This window comes from Choloepus didactylus, chromosome 2 (genome assembly GCF_015220235.1).
Source record: "Choloepus didactylus isolate mChoDid1 chromosome 2, mChoDid1.pri, whole genome shotgun sequence".
Taxonomy (NCBI): Eukaryota; Metazoa; Chordata; class Mammalia; order Pilosa; family Megalonychidae; genus Choloepus; species Choloepus didactylus.
Window position 1 is genome coordinate 57,038,434 of NC_051308.1, and position 20,080 is coordinate 57,058,513.

Below are 20,080 nucleotides of genomic sequence, written 5' to 3' on the forward strand. Positions count from 1 at the left end.
GCTCCTATGACTTCCTGCTTCTTTGTCCGCCCCCCATCCAGAGCTGAGGGGAGTGGGAGGACAGTAGTAACCTGTCAGCATCCCTGCTGTCCTGTGGGTACATGGAAGGGAGTACAGTGCAGCCTGGGGCCTGGACAAATGGAATTAAAGGGCTGGTGAAAGAGTAGGCTGGGGCCTTACCCGTCACACCTACGGGCTGCCGAGCCTGCCAGGCAGTTTAAATTGCAGGGTTCAGCTGCCAGAAATATCCGCCACAGTTCCTTTCTACCTTGGTCCCTGGGAGGGAGTCCTGACTGGATTGAATCCCAGGAGATTTCTCTTTTCCTCTGCTAGCTGCTGGCCCCAGTGTCTCGTCTCCCCAAAGGAGCAAGTTTGGATGGGAGCCTGTATCTATGTCAGGAGAGTCTGGGGCTGGACCTGCCTGTTTCTGGGGCACTGGGATACTGGGACAGGGAACAGTACTCGGTTGCTAGCAAGCCACTTCTCAATGCACCCTAAGAGCTTTCCACATCCATGGCCCTGAAGAGATGGGAAGAGATGATCCTTTGGACCCCTGATCTTTCACCTTCCCCTTTCAGCTGTCCCCAACCTCTCTGGGTCATTAGGACCTAGTTGTCATTTAGGACTTTGTTGGAGAGCCAGATAGGTAAATGAAAATGGCTGGGACAGGGATCCAGTCACCCCACCCCAGCCCCATTCAGTCCTTGAGTCTCTTCTGTTCTGGAGTTGCTTTGCCATCATATTTCTCTCCCTGCTCAGCCCTATTGGCCTCAGCTACTCTGAGCAACTCTTGCCACCCCATCCATCATCCGTGCTGCAGAGCACCAGATTGCATCTAGGAAGAACCTTTCCTACCCTAGGCCTCCAAGGAGAAGGGCTCAGCTGTCAGTGAAGAGAGTGGTTTCCAAAAGGGTCAGAGGGCTGGGCCCTCCAGGATTTATTTGCTATGAATTATAAGACATCACATCCCATTCAGTTCTGGTGCTCCAGAGCTGGAGAGGGTGTACCTGTCTTCCCTCCTGAGTCTGCTTCTTCTCTCTGGCACCCCTTTAGTGTGCATTTATTTGATATTAGTTTCATTCCTCATTGAATTCACTTGTTGGTTGCTTTTTTTTCATGGGGGGCAGTATTTTGTGACCTTCCCTCCCCCAGTAGCCTGGGAGCTCTCTGAATACAAGGGCGGTGCCTCTTGAATCAGAACCCAGGTGCTCAGTGTGGGCGGTGAGGGTGTGGTGGAGGATGAGTGGAGCAGTTTTTCTCCAGTTAGATCCAGGAGATGAGGGGGAGAGGGTGTCCTCAAGCTCTGAAGGCACAGTGGGCCCCGGATGCTCACAGAGCGGTCACCAGGAGCAATGCCATTCCCTGACTGAATGGGCAGCTTGCAGCACGTGTGCCTAGAACGTCTCCACTGTGAACGAGGGTTGTCCCAACTCCTTTCTTATTTACTCCCCACCTTCCTTCCTTCTGGGCCACTGGTCGCTCCTTTTGATTCACCGGCTTCTCTGGTTTCCTGTCACATTTGTGGTGACATTCCCCAGGCCTGTCCTCTTCCCAAGCAGTGTTCTCTGTCCCACTCCTACCCCATCTCTACCTCTTGCCCCAGTACCCGTGGGGCTGTGCTCAGCAACCCATCTCACATCCTCTCCTGGATTCAGCTCTTCCCTCTGCTGGAGAGTCCCACATCCATCAAACTGCTTCGTATTCCCACCTTGGATGGCTCCTCAGACACCTGCCACGTCTCCTGTCTATCTCCACTACCGCTGTTCTCACTCAGAACTCACATCTTTCTTTTAATTCATATAGTCTTGACCGCCTGACCAGTCCCCCACCCCAGGCTCGTCCCCTTCAAATCTATCTTCCATGGGGTCACCACGTGGACTTCTAAAATGCCAATCTGACCTCGTGATCCCCGCTGGGGCTCCTTTAACGTGGCCTACACTTCTGTCCCCTCTGACCCACCTCTCCCAGTGTCTCCCCTCTCCCCTTGCTCACCCTTCAAGCCCTGCCATGCCCGGCCTGCTGGCTCCGAAAGGCCTTGGTTCTGCTGGGCCGTGCGCTGGAGGCCCGTCTCCCACCCGTTTTATCCCACTCAGCCGGAGGTTCACCGTTCCAGCACGACCCCCTTGACCCCTTCCCCCACCGCGAGTCCGCCGCTCCACCCGGGCTGCCGTAATGCTGCGTGCCTGCGTCCCTCCGTCTCCGCAGTGACGGCTTTGTATTTTGTATTTTGATAGTTTATTCGTGCCGCTGTGCACACACCACCCCCATGTGTCTCATCTCCCAGCACCTGGAATCCCTGGCACATAAGAGGAATGATTATAAATTACTGAATGAGCAAAATGAAATGAATGAATGAATGATTGGGGTGGATGGGTCCTGTGGGCAAGGGTTCGCAGGTAAGGGATAGGAAGACAGACGACCGGAGGGCCCGAGAGGCAGGTCCCAGGATCGGCGTTGGAGGGAAATTAGAGAATAGTGCCAGATACAGGCACAGGCACAGGGAAGGGGGAGGGGGGACTTTGAATATACAAAACACCCTTTCTCGGGCTGCTCCTGTCAGCACCTTCTCAAACTGAGGAAAATAAACCCATCTTTCTTATGACAAAGCCTGATTTGATGATAAGCCCTCCCAGCTTCTCAGGAGGTGGTGGTGACTCTGATAGGTGGGGAAGAGGCAGAAGGAATAGGTAAAGAAAGAGGAGAGAGAGAGAGAAAGAGAGAGAGAGTGCGTGGGAGGAGAGGAAGAGAAAGCTCTTGTTATGTGTGCTGATTACTAATGTGGTGGAAAAGCTCAGCAGGTTCTGTGGGGAAGCATTTATTGTGCATGAGAAAGCAGGCACTGTGTTAAAAGAGCTATCCACAGGCTCCATCAAGCTAGCGAGAAGGAAAGAGGGAAGGAAAGGGCAGGGCAGAGTTTTGAGGCTGAAGCAGCAGGGTGAGAAGGGGCCGAGGGACTGAAATCTGCTCTCCCAGGGTCGTGGGTCACCCCAGGTCCTCTCCAGAAGGGGAGGGGTCTCTTCTGCTTCCCAGGGGGACTACTGCATCCACTGAAGTCACAGAGTCCTTCCTTGGGGAGGAGTGTACGTGGCCCCTTGGTCCCTTTCTCTGCTTAGGGAGGCCCTGGGAGACCCTGGTCCCTGGAGAAGGGGGGGAGGTTCTTTGAGGTGGCTGGGCCTGAGCCGTGTGTGAAAGTGGGGGAGCCAGAGCAGCCTGAGGGGAGCAGAGTGGCCTGCCACAGTGATCAGGTGGAGCCCTTCCAGGGAGGCCCTTCTGGGCGACTTTGCTCTGAGGATCAGTAGCTGGTCTCTAAGCCCATCTTCTCATGGCTCTGAATGCCTTCTTGAGAGTCATGCCCCTGTGAAGAACATAAAAGAGCTTGTGGTATCATGGCTCCCAGACTGCTCACACTGGGGGGACCTTAGAGATCATTTCATCCGGTCCTTTCATGGCCAGGGGAAGAAAACAGAGAGGGAAGGTACTTGCCTGAGGCCCACAGCAGGTTCACGGCCGAGGAGTTGCTGGAGCCCAGTTCTCCAGGCGTCCAGCTCAGTGCCCTCTGCACGGTTTGGGATTTGGAATACTGGAGTTCCTGATAACAGAGCACCCAAATGGCTCGGAACAGCCCCCCAGGCCTCCCTTCACTTCTCCTGTAATCCAAATAAAGCAAGGCCTTCCTGCTTATACCGTGAGGCACTTCTCAAGTGAGAGACAAAACCAAAAGGAACAGAAATCTGACTGAGAAAGCTTTGAGACATAGTGAGGTTCTTAACTGAAAGTGTTCTGGAGATGGTAATGACTCTGCCTTAAACCCAACCAAACTTCCTTCAGACACTCTTTGCCCCCCTGTCCTCTGAGTCCCACACCTCCTGGAAGCTGCTTGCATTCTTCCCCCTCTTGGAGCTCCAGCCCAGGAGGGTTTCCTGCTCTCAACCCTCCCCCTCCTCCCTCAGCTCCTGCCTCCCTCCTTCACGTCAGTTCCTCTTTTCCCCATTAACCTACCCGGGCCTGGTCGCCAAGCAGCAGAGCCTTCCTCCTTAAAAGGTTAGGAATACTTGCTCTGGTCACTGTCACCCTCCCGTTTGTGAGTCACGCTTCCTTTCTCTCCTTCCCTGCTTTCTCTGCATCACCAACAGGGAGAGAAGGGGTGAGGGTGTTTGAGTTCCCTGGAGAAGGATCTGCTGCGCCTTGAACAAAAACTACCAGGTCGTCATCTTCAGGGCCTGCTGCCTCCTCTCTGCTTGCTCACAGGGGCCTCCTCTCTCCTCTAACTCTTGCCACACTGGTTCCTGCTCGGGACCTTCGCTCCTTCTGTTCGCCCTGCCTGGAAAGCGCCCCCCTCACGTTTCACATGGCCACACCTTCTCGTGTGGACACCTCAGCTCCTTCTTGGACTGCCTAACTTCACCAGTTTCCACCACCCTTCTCTGCCACCACCCACCTCTCTACCCCATTCTGTTGTCTTTCAGCATGTGCTCCCATCTGAATAACATTGTTTATTCGTTATTGTTCAGGTCTCTACTCTATTCCTGCCTTATCTCCTGCTGAGAACAGGGGCCTTGCCTGGAGTTATTTATTGTGGAGTCCCAAGGGCCTGGCACTTAAATAACCAGTCCAAAGAATCAATGAAGGCCTGTAGAGATGGTTAAGGCTGAGACCAGGGCCCGGCTCTGTGTGTCTTTATAGTCAGGCCCTGCAGACTCAGGAGCTCTTTCTCTGTCCTGCTCAGAAAACAGACTCAGAATCTCATGCAAAGTTGGGGTTCCCCCCGGACAAGAATCAGGAGATCCCTGACAAGCCTCGGGATGTTGGAGCTGAGTCTCCTGCTCTGCCTGAGGGTGCAGGATGTGGGCTGTGTGCTCTTCCTTCTCTGGGGTGGAGACCTCGGGCTTGGGCATGAATGCTTCTTCACAGCCATCACAGAGGATCCTCAGACCCCACCCCGCCCCCTACTCTCCCACCCAACTTCACCTGGGGGTGAGGAGGTAGGAACTCTCTTGGTGATGGCCCAACACAAACACTTTCTCACTCCTGTTCCAGTGTTCCTGACAGATGAATACACAGTTCCAGAACTCCATGGAAGGGAAGAGGGTGCAAGTTTGGTACTCCTTTGCAAGCTTCAGTGCTCTAGAATGCAGGGGGGCAGGCAAGAGGGAGGCAGGGATGGGCCAGGTCACCCTTCTCACCTCTCCAGGAGGTCACGTCCCCATTAGGAAAAGACTGTAGCTAGAGAGAGAATCCAAAGGGACCTCAAACCTGGCCTGGAACCCACCCCACTCCAGCTGGTAATTCTGTTTACCAACAAGTAGGAAGGAGCCTATTGTATTCAGGGTTAGAGAAGCGGAAAGAAATTGATGCGTACGAGCTCAGGAGCCAAGAAGTTGGGCTCAGAGACAATAGATAGGAAGGTGGGGGGTGGGTGTGGGAAAGGAGATAGAGGCTGGAGAAGCTTGGAGGGGAAATCTAGGTGTGCGGTTGCCACCATTTGGGGAAGTTAGCAGAGGGCAGAAAAGGAGCCACTAATGGCCAGATTTCTGGAACAGGTCCGCCGCCCCCGACGCTGCGGAGCTGGCCTGGCAGTGTTCATTGAGGGTGTTCCAGGTGCAAGACTCCTCTGAGAAGTGCGAGGCGATGCACGGCACAGAAGATGTGTCAATCGCCCATCAGTCAGGCCAAGTTTGAACATCCATTCTGCCTCTTACTTGCTGTGTGACATTGGGCAGGGAACTTAACCTCTCTGAATTCCTCTATAAAATCTGGGTAGTGCCCATCTCTTTGAGTTGTGAGAAGGCATCCAAAGGGCTAGAACAAGGCCTGGCACAGTGTTCTACGAATGGAAACTGGGTAGCTGGACTTCTGGGCTTTGCTTCAAACTAGGGGAGACCACCATTCGCATTACGTAAAGGCTGGCCTGGGTGGAGGACAAGAAATTTCCTGAAATACTAAGTTTCTGCCAGCTTCCTATCTTTCTCTATTTCCCCATAATCTCTGCAGGGATGATGCCTGATCTGCAGACCTTAAAAATGATCCTATTTTCAGACTGACTTCTTCAAAGGGGCGGCGTCTACCTTCGCAAGGTAATTTCAAGTGTAAAGCTGATTTAGAAGACTACATTTTTCCTCCTCCTCTGCAGGATGCTCTAGCTTGAAACATCTGCTTAATGCCATCCTACTTTGCAGAACGTTCCTAGCATGGGGGCTGTTGGCATCTTTCTGGGCTCATATTTTTCAGGACAACCCAGAGCCAGGGACCTCATGTACTGCCAGTGGCCCCACGTCTTCTCGGCGCATCCCACTGCCCCTGGTTCCCCTGGCTTTTCCCTTGAGGGCCAGAGGCTCACCTCCCACTGTTTGTCCCAGAGGTTATACCTGTCACCTTGTCTGTCTTCCAGGACACGGCTCCCATGTAGCTGTCGCCGTTGCAGCTGCTGGGTGCTGTGAGCCTGTCCCGGGTGGAGGATGCACCTCTCCTGAGACTGCATGGTGGGAATCCTGGGAGGCATCTATTATGGGCCGCGTGCAATTCAAGAGTTGTTACCTCCCGCGTCAGGGTGGGTTAGGATGGGTGTCCCTCGCTCTGAAGCTGGCAGGCCTCAGTGCCGGGTCTAAGGGAACTAGAGGGCTTGGGTTTTCCCTCTTTTGCATGGACCAGAGAAGGGATCAGAGTGGCTCCCAGCTCAGCCAGCATTAGGGTCAGGCTGCAGTTGATTGGAATCAGAAACCTCTGCTTAGGAGACCAGAACTCATTCTGGGCTGTCTGTATTTTCTGTGTTTACTTCCCTTTTCTCTCCTTTGCCATTCAATACCTCTCTCTTTGTCAGTGTCGGTGTGTGTTACAGGGAACCAGTAGAAGAGGGCTGGGCTTTGCTGTTAGACTAGAAATGCAGCGGGGATTTGGGCAGGCACCAACGCCCCTAGAGCTTAGATTTGCTTCTGGCCCCACAATTGGACTGAGGAGCTCCCGGGGGAAGGCTGTGGGCAGAGTGAAGGTGCTGAAGTGACTCCCTAGCAAGGCAGCCCTAGGAGGGAGTTGAACTCAGGGCTCTTGCCTCAGTCCAGTGCTTGGTCCCGTGCCCGGCACTTCCTTTGCAGGTGGCCCTGGCATAAAGCCCTTCTACTTCCTCCTGCGTGGGAGCTGTGTATCAAAATACGGAGGGCAAAGGATTCCAGAAGTCAGGGCTGGGACCAGTGGTGCCAGAAAAGGCTAAAAGCTGTTTGCTCTGGTGCCTGGAGCACGGAAGGGGAAAGGGGCAGAGGGGAGGAAAGGGGAGGGCTGGTGAAGTGCGTGCAGGAGAGTGTGTACACGTGTGTCCAGGGCCACAGGCTTGCCACGCCTGGGAAGAGGGCTGGACAGGCTGTTCTGAAAACAAGGAGGCCTGCCTTTGGGGGATTTTATCGAGATGAGGCAGGAAGGAGGTGGTGCCCTTGGCTTCTTTGGCTCCCTGGAGGGAGAAGGGTTGGGGAGAGAAGCTGGCATCCTTGGTCCAGATGGAAACCAAGCTGGCTGGAGACCTGCAGGGACGTGTGTGAGGTGGCGGCTGGGCAGGATGCGGAGCACGCCCAGCCTGAGAGAGGCGACCTTGAGAAGAAGGAGAGGCAAGATGGAGCTGGTGTCTTGGGAGGAGAGGGGAGGGGCCGGCGAGGAGGAAGGAGAGAGCCCAGAGATCCAGACAGCGAGGGGGGGCGGGGCAGAGCCGGGTCCACTCATGTCTGTCTGCCTCCCTCCCTCCTTCTGCTCAGAAGCAAGAAGGACACAGACATAGGTGGGTGCTGAGCTGCCCATGCGCCTGCCGGGGTGGGGCAGCGTGTCCTTGAGTCCTGAGGTTTTCCCGAGCTGAGAGCCACAGCCATCACCATCACCTCCTTACCTCATGGGCATCCTGAGAATGCAGGCCTGGAGCCCGGGCTCTGTGGGTGTTGCCCTCTGGCATGGCTGGGGGCTGTCTTTGCTGGTCCTTGCACCTCTGGGCACTAACCCACTGCCCCATCTTGTTTTTATATATGCCATCTTTCCCTCGGGCAAATCACTTAGCCTCCCCGAGACTCGCCTCGTTTTCTATCTGTCAAGTGGGGATATAGTACCTTCCTCACAGAGTTGTTGGGACAGTCAGAGCAGATCCCACCTGCAAAAGAGCTTGGTAAAGTGCAAATTCACAGCATAAACCTAAGAGATTACTATTCCCAGGCAGGAAGCTAAAGGGAAAGGGAAACAGGAAGGGAGCCCAGGCAAGGTCAGGGTGAGGAAACACTCCTTGGCTCCTCAAGTGGATTTATTTCCAGCCCTGCAGAACCCAAGAAGCAACCTCGCCCACCTCGCCAGCCTCCTCTGGGCTGGGCCTTGCTGGGAGACCTTCAGGGACAGCGAGAAGCACGGAGCTGGGGGCAGGGAGGGGGCAACCATTGCAAACTCACCCCTTCCCTGTCCCTGGGAAGAGGGAACTCGTGCCCCGTCCCCTCTGCTGCAGAACAGGTTAGGGGATCTTCCTGGAGCAAGACCCCTCCTGAAGCCTGTGGGTGTGCCACGGAGGAGGGAGATGCTCCCCTTCCGACAGGGCTGGCCAGAGAGCCACCAGGGAGCCTCCGGAGAGCAAGACCGGGTAAGGGAAATCTCACCCAGCTCAAACACAGCTGCCGACTGGCCACAAAGGACCAGGATGTATAGGGTTAGGAGTAAGTGGCTTCTTGGAATAGGTGAATTTTAATCAAATCCAAGGCTGCAAGCTGGTGTCAGTAGAGGCATTCGGCCTTGCCTGCCAGCCTGATTGGACCCCTGCAGCCCCCTCCTCTCTGCTCTCCATCCTTTTTTCTCCTCAGGGCTGCTTCACATCTGCCCTTGCTGTCCTTACCTTTCCTCAGAACAGGAGGATCCCACTTTGCTTTTCACTCCAGGTAAAGAGGTGCTTGCTGCTCCGCGTGCACCCCTTTCCATCCCTGGGAAGGACGAGGCCTGGCTCCGTCTCATCAAGGTGTAACAGCTGTGAGAACTGAGTTGGGGTTCTCGCCCCCTCCTTCCTTCCCACCTGGATCACAGAGGGACTAAGGGACAGATGCACTGTTCAGAATTTCTTCTGGGGGATGGTCAACAAGGGAATTCTATTCCTTGGGCTTTCCTGGCCAAAAATGGGGATTAGTCAGGAGACAGCTGCAGAGGCAGCCGGCCCTTGGGGAGGTCTTACCCAGAGCAGCAGAGATGACCTCCGAGAGGCCAGCCTAGAGCCTGCCTCATTTGACTGGCCTTGAAAGTAGTGCCCACACTCGAATATGGGGTAAGAGCAAGACTTCAGACTCTGTGGGCGGCTGCACCTGGGTTTAAATCCTGGCTCTGTCACTCAGTAGCTGCGTGAATTTGGGCAACTTCCCTTTCATGAGTGTCAGTTTCCTCATCTGCAGTGTAGAGATGACCAACCCTTCCATCTAGGTTTGTTGTTGGGATTAAACAAGGTAAGGTGTGATGATGCACATCAGGGCGTCTGCTATAGTGCCTGACAAATTCCACGTGTCTGGGAATTGTTAGCCCCCTTTCCCACAATTGAGCAGAGGCCAGATGACTTTCTGCACTCAGCACAGATTCTCCACAGGGCATCTGGGTGTGGTGTGGCTTCTAGCACCAAGGCTCTCCAGTTCTGGAAACCCCCCTTTGTGTTTTTTTTCCTTGGATTCCTTTAATCCAGGATTTCTTGCAGTTGGGGATCCTAAGGCTTTCAGCTGTTGTCTGCCTAGGTCTTGCCCTAATCTGATAAAGCAGGATATGGTTTGGAAGGGGAGAGGACTGGTAGATGAGACAGAGACAGAGAGAGAAATAGGGGTAGCTGTTGCTGTCACAAATTCCTAGGGAGAAAGGAAAAAATGGGCAAGAACTCTACACTGAGAGCTCTGTTGCTGAAGGCAAGGAGCTACCAGCTTACAGCCTTCCTTGTCTCCCCTGGGGCCAGGTTTGCCTGACTCTTGAGATCCCCAGGAAAGAGGGGTAGACCCTTCAGCAATGGCCAAGGGCACGTCTCACCACCTAAAAGACACCACCCTCCCAGTGCACAGTCTGTGTGCATCAAGTTTTGGACCCAACGCCTCAGCCAGCCATACAAGGTGGGGGAAGTCATTTCCCCTTTCTAGTTCTCAATTTCTTCATATGAAGAATGAAAATAATAATCCGTGACTTGCCTGCTTTGCAGGACTGTCCCGAGAATCCAGAGAACCTGGAGAGGGCCTGGACAGAGGTGGGCTGTGGGTTCCCTTCCAGGTGGGTCACAAGAAACACAGCACCCTGCCAGACTCGGGGAGCACCGGGGACCTTGTGTGGTTGCCTTGGCAACTTATTGTCTGGCTAACTCCTGCTCCTTCAGGTTTCTGGAAGGAAGTCTTCTTGACCCTTAGAATCGGTCCCCCTCTTATAAGCTCTCATAGTGTTCTCTATATTTCCTTTATAGCACTAGCAGTTTATTTGTGTGATTATTTGTTTAATGCCTGACTTCCTCACTAGACTCTAAGCTCCCTAAGGAAGAGTGTGTCTCTGGTGTGCACCATCTTATCACCAGCACCTAACACAGTGCTTGGCACATAGCGGGCAGGTGCGCAGTAAAACCTTTGTTGAATAAGTAAACAAATTGCTTACGTCATCCTCTTTTATGCCTCAGGCAACTCCTGATCGAAGCACCCATCTCTTGCATCCCCCTTGTCCAATATCTCCTTATAAGAAGCAGGGAAAGGTGACATCTTCCCTCCCTTTAATTTGAGGAGCAGTTCTGCTAGATAACAGTGGCCCCTTTTCCCGTCCACCCTGCACAGCAGGCCCAGCCCTGGATCCAAGAGGGCCTGCAGGTGAGGGATTGCTGCATTTATTTATCTTTGCACAAGTTCACCCTCTGGTGGTTGAACATGGAAGAGAGACTGGGAAGAGCCGAAACTGGGGTGGCCGGGAAACAGGCTGGTGGGAGCCCCCCTCAGAGGCCAGCCAGTGGGCCAGGGGTTAGGGAGGAGCTACAAGGAGGGCGCAGGGGAAGATTCACGTCGGTTCTCCATTCTCATCAATGGCTCTCTTCAAATCCATCAGGAATCCCTGATCTAGGAAGAGAAAGAAATTACGGAAGGCCCCATAGAAACCCCACCCTCACTGGTGGGGTCCAGTTTAAATAGCCAGCCCTTCTCAATGCTGTGCTGGTAAATGCTTCACAACCAGCTCTCAAAAAAAACAAACACAAACAAACAAACAAACAAACAACAAACAAAGCCCTCCTGATTTGTAGCATTTGCCGATTTCCATGGTATACATACTCCCTCCATGGTCAATTTTGAACTACCAGTGTGATGTCATTGACCACAGAGTTGGGAAAAGACGAGTAGTAGCTACCATTATATACTGTTTCCAACACACAGATACAAGCGATATATAAATAGCTTCAATAGTGAAAAAATTGGGAATAAAATAATTGGAAGTTTAAATATTTATTACATTATTTTCAATATAACATATTTACTTGCAGTTTATAAAATTTAATTTTTAAGGATGTCTGTGTTTAAAAACTGGCTTGCAAAATTCTGGGAAATGTAATAGCCAGCCTAATAAGAGCTGGCTCCAGCACACCACTGCTTCTTCTCTTTCCTCCCTCTTTTCCCACCTACTCCCCGCAATCCTTTCCCCCTTTCCTACTTCCCCCTTCTTCCTTCTCTTTCTCCTTGTCCTCTTCCTCTTACATGACTTTCCTTGGGCTCACAGTGGGTAGGAGGGGTGGGGAATATGAGAAAAAAAGCTTTGCTGTACACATTGCTATTCTCTGAGCCAGGAGCCATAAGCTATTAAGGAAAGGGAATGGAGAAACGCGAGTTTGTAGGGCATTTCTCTCTCTCTCTCAGTCTACGTGTGTGTGTGTTTGTGTGTAGGGGTGATTCTGCAGCTGCTTATGAAGCTGGTTAATATCAGCACTTAAGACCACTGTTTAGAGATGGGGCGACTGGGCTCTATGGCCTGGAGGCCCGGGCCCACTGGGACACTTACCCAGAGGAGTGGAGGTGTCAAAGCTAGGTGTAGCGGCCTGTGGGAAGCCTAGGCAGGCAGAAGTAGGCACTGGAAAAGAGGCTGAGGTTGATGGGGTTGCCGTCCAGGCGGATGTCTTCCAGCCGCCTCCGGAGGTGCTTGTGTTCCCCAGCATCACAGAAGGTGTCTGTCTGCATGGTCTCTATCACGTTATTCTGGAAAGAGCACACCACTGCCCAGCCTCTGCCTAGAGGGTCTGCACTCAGGCAGCATTGCAGGCAGCGGCTGTCATCAGCCAGCCCACCAGCTCTGCCTACCCTGTGCACCTGGAGAAACTGAGGCACATAGATGCCAAAGTCATGTGGCAAGGGGTGAAAAGAAGAGACACATGGAGGTTGAATGGATGGAGTGGGGGTGGGTGGAGATCGAGAGGGATGAGGGAAGAGATGGAGAGAGGATGGAAGGCAGGACTGAAGGGAAGGGAGGAGAGACAGAGAATAGGGAAAGGAGAAGGAACAAGCAGGTGGGTGAGGTGGGATACAGATGTTGAGAAGGAGGAAAAGGGAGAAAAACAAACTGGGACCATTGAAAACTATCTAGACAAGACCTACTCATTCATGACCAGTAAAGGAGACCTGAGTCCTGCCCAAGACTCACATCTCTCGCTGCCACACAGTGCTTCCTGTTCTCTAACTTCCATCCTCTGTGCTTTGTTTGATGCCCCCGCACCTGGTGCGTCCCTTACCTGCAGGTGTAGTGAGCGCAGGCTCAGGGGCAGGGGCCTGGGGATGGAATCCAGCTGGTTGTCTGCCAAGGAGAGGAACCGCAGCTTCTCCAGCACCTATGGAGGAGGCAAAGCACATAGGAGGTTGGTGGGCCCTGCTTGGACCCTGGCAGTGAGGGGGTGGGCGCCTGCTGAGGCCAGAAGCCAGGTGACTGCATGTGCTCATTCAGCGTTTGCTTAGCCTCAGCCGTGCACCAGGCCCTGTGCAGGTGCTGCAGGTCTTTGAGGAGCTCCCGGGGCTCATCACTCCAGCCGGATGCAGAAGGGAAGCTGCTGCCACTGAGGTGCTGGCAACCGGCTGGGGGAGAGTGAAAGAGCCAGTCAGCTGTGGATGGGACTGGGGACAGAGCACCAGACAGGACAGGAGAGGATGGAGGGAAGGACAAGGGGATATTTCGGCTCAGTCTCAACATCTCTGCTATCAGAAGGTATTTTCCCAAATGTCAAATTGTCAGTGCTAATCCTGGGTCAGACTTCATGCTGTTCAGGAGGTGTCCAGATCTGGCAGGACGAGAACCACAAGGGTACACAGGCAAACTGAGGATGCGAGTGGGACAGCGCTATCAAAATCAGGTGGGGTTAATCAAAGATGGAGTTGGGAAGAGAGAAAGAAGCCTTCAGGGGGCGCTTGGAGAGCAATGAGGTATAATAGCCAGCATTTCTCAAGCATTTACTATGTATGTGGGGTCTTACTGTGCAGTTGTAAATGCTATCTTATTAAGTCCTCCAGCAACTTTGTTGAGTAGGTGTTATTACCCTCGTTTTGCAAATGAGACAATAGGATCCGAGGGGTGAGGTGACTCACCGAGAATCCAGCCTCCCTTGGTTCCGAAGCCCATGCCTTATCCTGGGCTTGGAAACAGCCTGTGCCAAGGCAAAGAGGTGTGTCCTAATACAGAGGCAGCTAGGCTGCTTCTGTGCCTGCAGCAGCAACGGGCTTTAATGATCATGGAACCCTACCTCCTCACTTAGGGATAGAACACGAGGCCCAAGGTCACACAGCAGCTTTCCAACTTCTGATCCAGGGCTCTTTCCACTACACTGGTGGTATTGACATGGTGTTCTATAAATTCCCTCAAGGGCCATGGCAGACAGGAGAAGAGTGGAAAGGCAGAAGGTATTGGGGATGGGAATGTGGGGGTGGGAGGGGGCGGCCAGGCATGCCTCTGTACCCTTACCCCTGTTTCAGAGGGATACTTCTGATTTGATTTGGTATATTCACTACTTCCAAATATGATTTAGTTTGTGGAAAAGATAGTATGCTGTAAGCCGTCTGCCTCTTGAGTTAGAATCAGTTTCTTACAACCCAAAGAACCATCAATAAAAACAAATGGGGAGGTATGAAAAAAATGGGGCAACAAGGTGAGAGCAGGGATATTCCATGAGGGTTGAGGTGTGTGTGTGGGGTGAGGGGGGAGATGGTAAGGGGGTGTGTGGACAGTGGCCCCGACTCACCCTGAAGGTCTCCGGCTGTATCCCTGAGCTCTGGAGCCGATTCCGGCGGACATCCAGGAACTCAATGGCCCTGGGCAGCATGGGCAGAGCTGCCAGCTTGTTCTCTGGAAGGATCAGTTCCTGCAGGGCAGGCAGCAAGTGCAGGGCATCATCATCGATGGAGGAGATGTCGTTGCTGGAGAGGTCAATCTTCTTCAGTTTTGCTGAGGGGCGTGGGAGAACAATGAGAGTGCCAGAACAAACTATCTTTGCAAGCCCTCTACTGCCTCTATCCCCTGCTCCGTTCCCCTCAAATAAGGGAATGCTAACCAGCTCTCCACTCGCACCAGGTCCAAACCAGAGGAAATAACATTACATACCAGGAGGATCCTTGGAAAAGCTCTTGGATTCTGAAATGCCTTTCCCTAGAGTCCTGCATGGTGATAGCCCACCTTGGATTGGTTTGGAAGAAGCCGTTCGAGAGCTAGAGCCATGAGGCCCAGGAACTCCTGGGTCCCTCCCACCCCCACCTCTGCCTGTCAGTTTGCACAGAAGGACTCTGAGGCTCAGAAAGGCAGTGGATAATTAGTGGTAGATTCTGGACCAGAGCCCAGGAATCGGGACGTAGAGCATAAAGAAGCAAACAAACAAACAAACTTGTCAACAGCATCCATGCTCTAGAGAGATTTGGCCTGGTCTTGTCCAGAGGCCAGGAGTATGCAGAACTACAGCTGCTCAGAGATCCTGGAAATGGATGCTTGATCAGAGCATGCCCTTCCCAGCTTCTCAGATCTTTTGGGAGAATAAATGACAACAGGTCACTTCTGTCTCCAGTATCTCCAAGGAAAGGAATTAGCAAGACAAGGAAAGGCATTTCCACTTAGATGCAGAGATGGAAATCTCCAGGGGAGAGGTGGGCTCTGTGCCTGGTGGCCGTTCATGCGGCTGGGTGCCTGGGGAAGGGTCCTGTGTGGTCCCCTCTGCCAGCCCACTCTCCTCCTTTCCCAGAGCATCACATACTCAGCCCTTGGAAGTCTCCGGCCCGTACGCGGCTGATGCGGTTGAAGCGGGCGTAGAGGTAGGTGGTCGTCTGGGGAAGAGGAGGGATGTTCTCCAGGTTGGCGTCATCACAGTACACAGAGGAACTGAGGCATACGCAGATGAGGCAGGTGTGCAGGCCTGGCCCCGGTGGAAGACAGAAGAAAGGGAGACCCCCAGTTAGACTCCCGTTAGCCTCTGGGGCCAATGCCCACCACCCTGGGGAGTGTCTGAGCCATGGCCATCTTTTGCCCCTTGAACGCCTGCGGGTTGCTGCCCAGACCAATTGGCACAATGCCCCCAGACAGGGCTGTTGCCTGCTTCCTGCCTGTCACTCAGCCCTTGACCTAAGAGAAGGAGATCTACTCTCAGTTACTGCCCAGCCCACACCCTCCAGTGCTCTCATCAGTCCCTGGTCCTTTGTGGACTTTTCTGAGCCTGTGTGGGTTTTTCTAGGACATCCATGGGTCTCTTCTGTGGCACCAAAAGGTGCAGTGAAGATGAAAGAAAATCAGAATGAAGTGGAACGGCCAGCCATTGCTGGCTCTGCTGACAGCCCTGCAGGTGAAGAGTCAGACTTGTTTTGTGTGGCTCCAAGAAGTAATGCCTGCCCAGCACCCCCATTGCCTGTTCTTATGGTATCAGCACCCCCATTTTCCATTGGGAGACAGGCCTCCCCTGTTCTCCATTACTTCATCTCGGGGTCTAGGGGTCATGAGACCTAGGTTAGCCATCCGACCCAGGCTGGCTTTAAGAAGATGGGAAGACTTTATTGGCTCAAATAGCTGAAGAGTGCAGGTAGTTTCCATCATTTGCTGTCACAAGGGTTAGAGATTATTGGGAGACCAGGGTTAGTCCAACTCAAGATGGAATCCATTGGCAGTGAGACAGCCCCGATATTAAGAGGCAAGTCTTTACTAGCAGTTACTGGTGGTATAGGGGGGTCAAGGGGCCTCAGCACCCTTCTTATCCCAAGGCCCTGAATTTCCTCCAGCTGAGGACATTTCTACTCTCTTCAAGCCTGAGATTCTGTATCTCTAGAGATCACAATTTCCTGACTGAAGTGCTTTCTCTGCTGATGCCCAATACACCCCAGATCCACCCAAGGCAAACATCCCAAGAGGAAAACAGTGGAGCTGAGGGTGAGTGAGTCCAGAATTAACCTCATCCCTCCTCTGCCTCAGTTTCTGATTCCCAGCAGAGTGCCAACCCCTTACTGCCAGCCATGCCAGCATCCCAGTCCATAGGAGACACTGAAGGAGGGGGAAAAGAGCTGCTAAGGTGGGAATTTAAAGTTGGAAGCTGTGTAACTTCATTTGTCCCCATGCTAAGTGACAGCCACAAAGTTATTTATTCTTTTCTACAGGCTTTTAATTGTCTCCAATCTAATTACCTCTCAACCTGGTCCCCCAGTGATGCTATTAATTAAGGTAGGGTGACTTTGCTAGGGCAGAGCAGAGTTCTTATATTTCTTTGCTTCCTACTCAATTTGTGTAATCAGGGAAAAGTACTAGGGACAGCCAACCTCCCTTTGATTTTCCCCCCACTCTTCTGTTATTTCACTCCTCTCCCTGCCGGTAGGAGCGAGCCCTGATCCTTCATTCCCTAGCCTGACGATGGGGCACTTGATACGCCTGACGATGGGGCACTTGATACGCCTGGTGCTGGGTCATGGCTGTTTAGCCTACCACCCATGGATATTGTGACCCTGTGACTGTGCACTTACCGTGGCTGGTTGGGGAACCCAGCAGGCCCGGCGTAAGGGGGACTGAAGATGGTGTCCTTGGAGCCATAGTGCTCGGGGTGGGGTGGATCCTGGTTGGGGGAGCCAGGCTTGTCTTTTTAACCTGGAGACATAACACATAGCATTCAGTAGGCAGCTCTTGCCTGAGAGGGATCTAACCTTGGCCTCAGGGAGCCTCAATGACCAAGTTCAACCTTGCAAAGAGTCACCATGGAGAGGGAGGGAGGGAAAGCAGAAGGAGTGAGCAGGGAAGAACCTTAGGGAGCATCTGCTCTAACGTCTTCATTATATGGATGAGGAAACCGAGGCCCAGAGAGGGGAGGGACGGGATCAAGGAGCTAGTTGGCGGCCAAGACAGAGTTTGAACCCAGTTCTCTGGATTTCCCAGACAGGCACTCTTTGCTTTGCTCCACGGTGACCAAGGTTCCACAGCAAAAGAGGGGAGGCTTCAGGGTCTGAACCCCATGCTGCCGAAGGCCAGCCCTGAGAAAGAACTTCAGACTGGAACAAAGTCTGAGAAAATGGTGGTTGTGGTGGTGGGGTGGTTTGTGACATTTCTTTATCGAGGGAGAATATGAAGACACTGCTGACCCCCACCCCGCTGAGACGTGGTACTTGACATTTGTATTTGGAGGCAGAGGGAGGTGGTGTGCAGCTTCTAAGGGGTCCTACTAAGGTTGGTTCAAAGGAACAAAGAAATTGAAAGTTTGTTGTCCCCTTTCTTAGTCCCATCCAAGTGACAAGTTCCTAAAGAGGGACAAGAATTTCCCTTACCCAGACACAGAGCTGGAGATCTGAGATGATTGTATTAAGAGGTGGTGAGAGAGGGGCCAGGTGCTTGAGTCCCGGTTCCCACAGGGAATGCAGCTTGTCAGGGGTGCCCCTCTCACCTCCGGGAGCTGGTCCCCATAGTCTGTGAGCTCTTCAGAGCTGCTCGGGTCAGTGATGTCCCCGTGGCTGTCCAGGCTCAGAACACAGCAGACCAGGTGCAGAACTGCGTGAGAATCGCCCTCCACTTTGCTCTGGTCCTCTCTTCTCTTCCTCTCCTTCCTTGGGAAAGAAGCTGCCCCTGCCTCCTGTAGCACCAGGATCAGCAGACCCAGGAGAGCTGGGAGCCTCATGGGGGCCCTGGGCAATGGGGGCGGGGATGAGAATGGGGCTGAATTCAGCCAATGCCCAGTCCTGGGGAGTGAGCAAGAGAAAGGGCAGCTTTTTGAGGAGAAGGGCTCTCTCTTCTCTCAAGCTTTGTGGGAACTGCCCATAAATAAACTCACCCCAGTTCCCACTCCGCCACTTGCTGACTCTTATGCCATTACACACACTTGAGTACTCAGTACCTCATTACAGGTGCAAGGTGCCTAGACTGGGACTACGTCTTGGCGGGGAAGCATGGGCCAGCATGTCTCTTGCTAGCCCCTTCTCACTGCCACCCTCCTTCAGTCTCCTTAAATGCTCACCCACACACTGACATGTGTGTGGTGTGGATGTGGTGGTTGTACATCCCCGTGAACAAGGGATGCACACAGTCATCCCCAGTGTATTCCTGAAAACACAACCCTCCCCCAAAGCCAACTGCACAGAGAGAAAACGAAGGCTTAAATTTCTTGTAGCAACTTTCCCTTTCTTAATTTCTGCTGGCAAAAGGGATAGATAGCAAGAGGAGTCACTTCACTTTACTTCCCATACCTCACCCTAAACCAAATAATATAATCCTAAAAAAATGAAATTAAATCCTAAGACAAAGTCTACTGCCCAGGCAGAAGCCACCTCCAACTTCTTTGGTCCTGAGGCCTGAGCTCCACTCATTTTCCCTGCTCACTCCCCATCTGCCCCGGTGCCTTCCCCTCATTCACAAAGCTATGGGCCCAGGGCCTCAGACCAAGAACCTTACCCGTGATAGTCCCTCTGGAGAGTGGATGGGAAGCAGGATCGGGGGAGGCAGCACTGAGTCCCGCACTCAGCCCAGGCCATGGTGATGCCCAGCTGTTTCCCCTCCTCTTTCCTCAGGAGGTCTTTGCTTGATGAGAGGAAATTCTTTCTCTCTCCCTCCCCCCTCTGCCTCTCCCTCTTACTGGGTTTGCTACCTCTCTCCCTCCTCCCTCCCTCTCTCTCTCTCCAGCCCCTGCCCTCCCAATGAGGCCATGTCTTTGAGGGAGCAGCTAGTTTCCACTCCCTAAGGGAGGGCCCCACCCCTCAAATTCTGTACCCTTGGAAAAGGTGAGGTAGGGAGGTGGAGGGAGGGAGCTTGCCTTTCAAGCTTCTTTCCTCCAGCCAGTGAGGAGGCTTCAGCTTCATAGAATCAAAGAGAAAAAGAGGTAGAACCAAGGGACTCCAGCAGCCCCACCACCCCACCACAGAGACCCCAGCTCAGGGAATTGAACAAAAGTCACCAGAGGGAAGGTCCAGAGCCTGGGTAATTCGAAGAGAAGACAACTGGAGGATGGGGTAGGGTTTGAAAGCCATCTTCAAGTTCACAGATCATGATCATGAAGAAGATATAGGAAGTTCTCTCCATCTGCTTGGAGGAAAGAAAATGGACAGGAGCTGTGGCTGGATCCTAGCAAAAGACATCCTGATCATAAACAGCAGGAGGCATTGCAGGGAGTCCTCAGGGGCTGAGAAGTGCCTTGCTCCTGACTTCCACCCCACTCTGGCAAGTGTATTTCTCAGGAGAGACTCTCCTTTCCTTGGTGTCTCAAGTACACTGAGGAGCAAGTCCTTGCTAAAGGCAGGGGGTGGAGGCTAAAATGTCTTCCTCAAGATTCTGCCAGCCTGCACCCCTCATGACTGCTCAGATACTGAATCCGAGCTGGGGGGATCTGTGAGGCCCCCTACAGATCACTAGTCCAAACTGCTTATTGTGATGATGAAAGCAAGGCCCACAGAGATGAGGGGCCACAGAGCCAGGACCAGGGCCTAGATTTCCTGACTCCCAAGCTAGAAGGTTTTCCTTGATTCACTTGACCCTCCCTCTCTTCACCTCATCCCCCCTGAGCCTGGAGACCATGTGTCTTGGTGCCCACACAGCAGATGGCATTGGCAGAATTCATTTCTGCACTGGCACACCAGGTCAAAGGGCAGACATGACTGCCTGGTCCAAAGGGGCAGTGCCTGGC

The 20,080-nt window shown here is 53.1% G+C and overlaps 1 protein-coding gene and 1 long non-coding RNA gene across 2 annotated transcripts in view; one reads left to right on the forward strand and one right to left on the reverse strand.

Moving 5' to 3' along the window:
• The first annotated feature begins 4,008 nt into the window (after positions 1-4,008).
• Positions 4,009-20,080, forward strand: part of LOC119526120 — a 63,103-nt gene continuing 47,031 nt past the window's right edge. The window contains exons 1-2 of the long non-coding RNA XR_005215118.1: positions 4,009-4,041; positions 5,992-6,074. This is a non-coding gene — a long non-coding RNA (uncharacterized LOC119526120). The remainder of the gene's footprint in view (positions 4,042-5,991; positions 6,075-20,080) is intronic.
• On the reverse strand, positions 10,829-19,447 carry OPTC (opticin). The gene is made up of 8 exons (XM_037825010.1): positions 19,355-19,447; positions 17,855-18,092; positions 16,947-17,067; positions 15,203-15,361; positions 14,204-14,406; positions 12,710-12,805; positions 11,986-12,179; positions 10,829-11,054 (listed from the first exon to the last, which is right to left on the reverse strand). The coding sequence occupies exons 1-7, from the start codon at positions 19,444-19,446 to the stop codon at positions 12,009-12,011; spliced, it is 1,080 nt and encodes a 359-aa protein (XP_037680938.1). The 5' UTR covers position 19,447; the 3' UTR covers positions 10,829-11,054; positions 11,986-12,008.

Bases quoted from the DNA above. Each gene is read 5' to 3' on its own strand.
- OPTC (XM_037825010.1), bottom strand. From the start codon at position 19,446: ATGATCTGTGAACTTGAAGATGGCTTTCAAACCCTACCCCATCCTCCA. The intron at 17,068-17,854 runs GTGAGAGGGGCA...TTATGTCTCCAG, and splicing joins ATGGGGACCAGCTCCCGGAG to GTTAAAAAGACAAGCCTGGC. The intron at 12,806-14,203 runs GTGAGTCGGGGC...CCTCCTCCATAG, and splicing joins TACAGCCGGAGACCTTCAGG to GTGCTGGAGAAGCTGCGGTT.